Raw genomic sequence first — 7,423 nt, 5'->3', positions numbered from 1 at the left:
ATGAAAGTTTTTACAATAGTAACTGCTGTCCTTGATTTTGACGTTTGAAGCTTCGCAAAACTATTGATTTCCGATTATACACTGAATGGAAATGATACATTATATTACCATTAAAAATGTTGAGAATTTCTCTTCAATCAATGCTGATTAGGATGCATAGAAAGATGTCGACAATACATATTATCTTTGTATATAGAATTATATTATAACTGCTGCAAACACAGCAGCCGTTTTCTTCTACGCAAACACAGATGGCACTACCATTTTGACAGTTCATACAGAAATCTATATGGAAATGAGAATATCACTTGCGCACAATTTTCAAAATAAGGGTGGTTTTGTTAGTTTTAAAGGGTGCCCCGCCCTTCTGTATCATTGAATTCGAAGTTGAATATTTAAAATTTTAATGGTTTGGTCAATAAACCATGGGAGATGCCCTTGATTTTTGCGACAAAATAGGAAATAATCTATCAGAGCTAGGAAAATGGTAAGTTGTAAACACTTGTCTATACAACCCCAGTTGGAATGTTTTGTTTGTTTTAGGAGAGTTTGGCAGAACATAATTCTGGGTCAGTTTCTGTCATTGGTTCTCTGTGCTCTGAATACACTATCCCATTACATAAATTCAACCAAAACCAGTGTTTTACCTTCAGGCCAGTCGTTCCCACATTACATGTTTCTCTGTGCCATTTATACCAGCTGGTTAGCATTTCGAAGAGGTGACAAGGGGTTAATATCAATTATAAAAGCGAGAGGCTGGCGATATCTTCTGCTGTGTGTTATAGATGTACAAGCTAACACTCTGATGAGTACAGCACATCAGTACACTACACTAACGAGTATACAGGTTTGTACTTTATTTGTTTTATCCACATAATATAGTCTTTATGTTTTTGTAGCTACTTGGCTGCGTAGCTATTCCTGTAGCACTAGCGTTGAGTTGTCTGGTACTTGGAGTTCGTTATCGTATGGTGCACATCATAGCTGTGTCGGTATCTCTGATGGGAGTTGGGTGCTTAGTTTGGGCCAATATTAATGATTCAAAGACTGATGGTAAAATATAGTAAAATGTTGAGTCACATTCGCATATAGCACAAGAACGTCTTTCAGATGTACGAAATGGACTTATATTTGTTTTTATTCTATACTGTATCTGCTTGAAACGGAATTTATGGGGAAAATACTGCTCTTGGCCCAGGATGCATAATAAATGAAAGTTTTGATATAGTTTTCCAAAAAAAACATGCAGTAAGAAAATTATTATAGTTATTACACTGAGTGTTCATGAAAATGATTTCCATATGATAATACATATTCTCGAAAATTCATCATTATTTTTTAGATGGAATTTTCTGTGAAATGCAGTGTTTTCGAAATATAGGGTGATGAATTTTGAAAAACTCCAAAATTCTGAAATATTGCATATTATTTCAAGAAACCCTGTATATTATTACAAAAATTGTATTCTATGCAATGAAATGATAAGTTTTATTGAAATATTTGATATTTGAGAGGTTTCAAAGAAAAATCCCCTTTTCATTTTTGATTGTATTCTCTGTGAGTCTTTTGGTGAGTGAAGGCAGTAACATAAGATTATGTAATAAACGTGATAAGGAGCAAGGCAAGAGTTGCATTTCAAATAAACCCATTCAAATACAACGTTATGTCGTAAAACACATTTCCAAACATATTAAAAAGTATATATTTGGTACATTTCAGAAGATACCCAGTAAAATATATAGACTGATTATTAACATTTCCAAATGTTATAAAATGTATGCAGTGAACGTCTTTGATTGTTTCATGGACATAAAAACCTAAATGGATCTAATACTTCAGTCTCCCCAGTGTGTCTTGTGTTATATGAGAATTCACCTTAATTATTTACTCAAAAACAGGTTTTTCCACACATTTCAAAACATTTGATTATTTTTTAATTTCAGGTACAAATCAGTTAGTAGGGGACATGCTATGCCTTGGCGGTGCAGTATTGTTTGCTATTGTGACTGTGCTACAGGAATTGTCTGTGAAACACACAGATATTGTTGAATATTTGGGACTTCTTGGTCTTTTTGGTAGTATCGTGAGTGGTTTACAAATGTGAGTATTTTTTTTCAACAAGATATATAATTATATAAGTAGTGCCTCAATGTAACCTCATTTTAGCCATTCATTTTTTATATCAATCAGCTTGGGTTTTGATTTTTTATGAAATTCAGATATTAGATAGCGTTCTGTGAATATACCTGGAAAATTAATGTTTATACTGAATTTTCTATGCAATATTGTATATTGTATACAGTATTGTATTCAATATTGTGATTAATTCATTAGATCATTTTAAATTCATATGTATGTCCAATTTGCAAACGAGTGTAAAAGTATATTTGGTTTACCATATTTAAAAATGTATTATTTTTGTTACAAAACCATGATACAGATAGAGTTCTTCTTCTATGCCTAGTCAGAAATACTTTTTTTTCACTTTTTTTGCAAACTTCCATACCACAGCACAAAAATTAATCAAAAATATGGTTTCCAAAATAAAAGTTCAGTTCCTGAAATATTCACATCATTTTGTTTTTCTATCTAAAGTTCGATTTGTTCAATCCAAAAGTGATTCTTCTCATTTATGCTGGAAAGACAATCACTGTATAAAAGCAGAGAGGTGAAATAATTTAATATCAATATGAAGACTTGATATCTAGTATCAGGTGACTCTTTTTTTCAAAATTAGCCACTTCAATAGATCTCAACTCAAAATATGTTTTGTTTACAAGTTTATGATGAACAATATATAATGCATGTTATATTAAGAACCACATAACATGCATGAATATGTTTTGTAGACGATTTTCAACAAATGATGTCAGAAATGAATCAGCCTCTATACAAAGATTCCGCATATCCACTTGAGAACTACAACTAGCAAGCCCGCTAATAGTGTTTCTACCCGACACTAGAGGGCACTATGTAATATGTTCCATGAACTGGGTGTAATATTGAATGTTATTATGAAATGTAGTCTTAAGCTGGGCGAATTGCGAACATCAATCTCATTTTTTGCGGTGGCATGTCCATTTGATGAAAATACAGGTCCTCATTTGAGTTTTTTGATGCTCAGTTATTGTAAATAGCACAGCTGATTGAATATTCAATGATGAAATGTATTCCATATATACACCATTTGTTCCTTTATACAAAATCTGGGCTTATTCAGGTTTATAATGAAAATGTTTGAAGCATTTGAGGACCAACTCTATGCAAGTTTACAGGTGTAAAATTCATTTCAGGTTGGTTTTGGAAAAGCAAACCCTGATCTCCTCGACATGGAGGAATTCTAGCGCCCTGTTAAGTTCTTTTTCGGCATGTCAATTCATGTTTTGTACATTTTCTTCAGTATTTTTACTGAATATGGGCACGACAGCCTTGCACTTGTCACTTCTCTCGGGAAATTTTTATACTCTCATCGTAGGAATAGTACTATTTAACTATAAGGTAAACGCTCACTGTTAAATAGGAGTTGGTATTTTACTAAATATTTTTTTTTTAGTTTCACGCCTTATATTTTTTATCATATACCCTGGCGATGACTGGAGTATACATTTATGCAATTAAGCATACACCGGTGGCATCTCGAAATATGCCTTCAGCTGGTGAACTCAACAACTCCACCAGGTAAGAAACAATATTTTCATAATATATTTCCAATCATGTGACTGAAGGTATCACTCTGCAATGAATAAGTAACTTCCCATTTAATTATCAGATACACATTTTTCACCACAAAATATTATATATGGTTATCAGTGAATGGTAAAAGTAAGTAAAGCTTAGCAAATCTAGCTGTGCTTCTCAGATGCGTGAACGATAAAGAGAGATGGTTACTGAACAGTAGAATAATATAATAACCAGTAGGCTCTCTTACCATGTGATCCACCCGAGTTGCCGGGGACTTTCATCCGCTCTTAGGATGAGATTCTCATCCAATGCGTTCAGTGCTGTAGTATCGAAGGATTCGACGGTAGGCATCGGATTAGTTATAATAAACGGTCGAAAATTGATATTGTGTTTAGTTTATTCGCTGTTGTTTTTAGTTTTCGTACTTGGTTATTGTTGTTTTTGTTTGTTTTATTATTAAGTGATTGGAAAATGGTAGATGTGAAAAAGACATTATTATATGAGCGCACGCCTATGGTATAAGAACGAAATTGGCTCCGCACTTCGTTTCGAGGTCAACGAGAACTTTGTGAATTTATGAATGAAAGTAGTGGGAGTGGACTTACTGTCCATTGCCAACGTTTATCAGAATGTACAATCGGGAGAAGAATTTTGGCCTAAATAAATCGGCAAGTGTTGACAACTACACATATATCAGTAGGGGACAGGAACCCTAGTTCTTTTTTTCGTGCATTCTCATTAGAGATGAGTGAATTAAGAGAAAATGGATGAACTTACAAACGATAATTGATAGATAATTAAATGCATAATTACTTGAAATGATTATGAAAGGCAGCAGGCAGATAATCTTACACACATTGCTTGCAATATCGATAATAACATACCACTATATACATAGATACAATTCATATATTTTCGAGGATTGATTGTCTTAATATAATAATATGATGTTTCCCCTACTGTAGATATATGGTTTTCATCAAGTAGTGTTTTGATTATTACGAGTATTAATATATGTATCTTCTTACGGGATATGAGTGTATAGTGGGTAGTGGGATAGCATAACTTATTGGTTTCATATGTATGTTTGTATATGATTATTGTGGTATTTGGCTGTAGGTGAATGGTATCAATATATGTATTTTCTTTCGGGCTATAAGTGTATATTGGGATAGCATTCTTATTGGTTCATATGTAGGATTGTATATGATTATTATGGTATTTGGCTGTACTTGAATGGTTTTTTTTTAGCAAAACAATGGAAAATATAACTCGAAATGTAAATACCTAGTGTGTACGTTTAAATTTAAAACAAAACAAATATATTAATACTATCGAAGGAGCTGCTAATTATTATATATAAGATTATACTTTGTGAATGTAGATTAGGATTACCTATTTCAATAAAGATTATTATTATTATTATTCTGGCTAGATTACCATCTTCATCCATGGTATGATCACTGCAACCTTTTTGGTGTGTATCTGTAGCGTGAATATATGTTTCATCCATATAAATAATATGTCGATATTTTTCTCTATAGGTCCGCATAGGAATAAGTTTCTCTTTGATATGGTAATCAATTATGCAGCTGCGTAAAATTGCTAAATCAAATTCCTCACAATTTCCTACTTTTTTCATCTCTGATCCGCGCGTCATCTCTGATCCACGCATAATGATTTTTCGTTTACTGTACTAACACGATGTTGACTACACGAGTTCCTCAATGTTAGTAAGACCTCGCCTCACTCCACCGGCTGATTTACTGCGCATCCAATATTCAGAGACAGGGCTAGATCTGCCAAGTTCTAACTTGAAAATAAATGTTGCCAAAGTTTTCTGCCCTACAAAATCGAATATGTGCTTTCTGAAACCAAATTTTATAATTGCACAAAGTTCAGTTGAAAGTAGGGGGCCTTTTTATCCAGTTTGTGTCTGAAATATACTTCTTTACATAATCTACACACCTTTATACTTTATTTTGAAATTATTAGCTTTCTCTCTTTGGAAGATTTCCATATTTTTTTGTATAGATATGGAGAAGTAGAAAGCCAAAAACTTCCTTCCCCAACAATTTTTTGTAGAATTGCGAAACAAATACGGTCTAATTTTCTTTGTAGTTCAATAAACTTTTATGTAATGAGTTTCATAACAATAAGGTGTCTAACTACATGAAGTTTTCTATTTTTCTAGATCAGAGTGCCAACTTCCAGAACACATGATAACCGACAGTCCGGAGCACACCCCAAATGAAATACTTTCAGCGTTCGGCACCTTGAATAGCAATGACACCTTTCCCCTGAGTCACAGTACAAATACAACCTTCACTTCGTTTTATGGCAGTCACGATGTACTCAATACTCATACAACTAGCGCCTAAGCATTTTGTAGACGACTTTTAATGTAAGTTTCCCCAACGAATTTTTTGTTTTCTGTGATACAGAGAAACGATTTCAATTTCTCTACAAGCTGAAGTGTGAATGAAGCGTTAGAAAAGCGCAGTGGAAAGATTTTTAATTCACATCTATCTGAATTTCTGTATTTGTTTTTTCAAGTATGTGAGCCATAATTTTTAAATTTAAAAGCAATATAGGAAACTTAAAATATCACAGATGTAAGATTATTATAGTGCCAAATTTACAGTACTTCATAAAGTGACTTGCTACTCAACTCTTTGTATATTTCAGATCACAAGAGTTTTCTCTACCATTGATAAATTGTTTTTTTGAATTCATATTTCACCCAATTCTGGAAACCTACAAATCTAAATACAGAGGCCTACTTATATATCGTTATCATGAAATTTTGAATTTTCTACAATTTATACTTTCCCCAAAAGAAAGAAGCACAGTAGGTTTTCTACTTTTAATAATTCACACTTCTGAAGTAGTTATAGTGAACAATACTGTTACAACTCTGTAATATTTTACACTAGTACGAATATAATATTGTATTACATTACCGATTTTGATTTATACAAAAATCTAATCGCTCTATCCCCGAACAACAATCAAAATTTTACCTGACCATACTTCTCAAAAATTACTGTCAAGTTCACAAAATAGTCGTTGAATTCCTCAGATGAAAAGCAAGCATCCTGCGAAGAGTTTTAAGCTGCCTGATAATCTGCCAAATGATCCTAAACTATATCCATCCAACAAACGAAGCAACCCAAACAAAGATAGATGCGTGTATAAAGCATGATCACCACGCACATTTGCATCTGTTTAGTAAAATAAACAAGCTTCCTTACGCTGGCCAATCATATTCAACTGCAGCCGCATTTTATTGAAAAAAAAAATCGGTGGTTCCTTAGTGCGACTCTGTACAAGCAGCCTTGTTTGGGAGATCACCTGTACTATGCATTATAATGTTTTGGACCACTCTGTTGCTTAGGACAGAGTAGTTTCATTTGCTTATTGTTCTATGTTACTTGAAAAGAGTTCTTTCTTTTCATTTATAATCATGTTTGTAGGTTCTTCTTGCAATTTTTATTTCGTGTGTGACGTCAACATTCTGATTATTTTTATGAAAGTCTATAGAAGAACTAGCTGACCCGGCAATCGTCCACAAAGTGGATGGTTGGCCCACTTGAGAGCATTGAGAGACATTGTTTGACCTTGCGACTCATTAATAGTCATCGCAAATGCCAATCTAATTGAAAATTGCACACATTCAAAATGAATTGGCACATCTGTAGGTATAATGGAGATTCGTGGTATTAATATATTTTCACCTCGG

General features: G+C 33.2%; 1 protein-coding gene across 2 annotated transcripts; it reads left to right on the top strand.

Annotated features, from left to right (window-relative positions):
• The first annotated feature begins 235 nt into the window (after positions 1 to 235).
• Positions 236 to 6,793, top strand: LOC111502051 (solute carrier family 35 member F2). 2 transcript variants are annotated; one of them, XM_074184942.1, is made up of 8 exons: positions 236 to 487; positions 544 to 847; positions 900 to 1,053; positions 1,944 to 2,100; positions 3,294 to 3,498; positions 3,554 to 3,678; positions 5,876 to 6,085; positions 6,764 to 6,793. In XM_074184942.1, exons 1-7 carry the CDS (start codon positions 426 to 428, stop codon positions 6,060 to 6,062), a joined length of 1,194 nt encoding a protein of 397 aa, XP_074041043.1. In that variant the 5' UTR covers positions 236 to 425; the 3' UTR covers positions 6,063 to 6,085; positions 6,764 to 6,793. The 2 variants fall into 2 exon arrangements, with proteins under 2 accessions (XP_074041043.1, XP_023011785.2); XM_023156017.2 differs by lacking the exon at positions 6,764 to 6,793 and having other exon boundaries at positions 5,876 to 6,640.
• Positions 6,794 to 7,423: the final 630 nt, after the last annotated feature.

This window comes from Leptinotarsa decemlineata, unplaced genomic scaffold (assembly GCF_025532065.1).
Source record: "Leptinotarsa decemlineata unplaced genomic scaffold, Ldec_3_MD MMD2_tig00026361_RagTag_RagTag, whole genome shotgun sequence".
In the NCBI taxonomy this organism is placed as follows: Eukaryota; Metazoa; Arthropoda; class Insecta; order Coleoptera; family Chrysomelidae; genus Leptinotarsa; species Leptinotarsa decemlineata.
The sequence above is the reverse complement of the archived record's forward strand: the minus strand, read 5'-3'. Positions and strand labels throughout refer to the sequence as shown.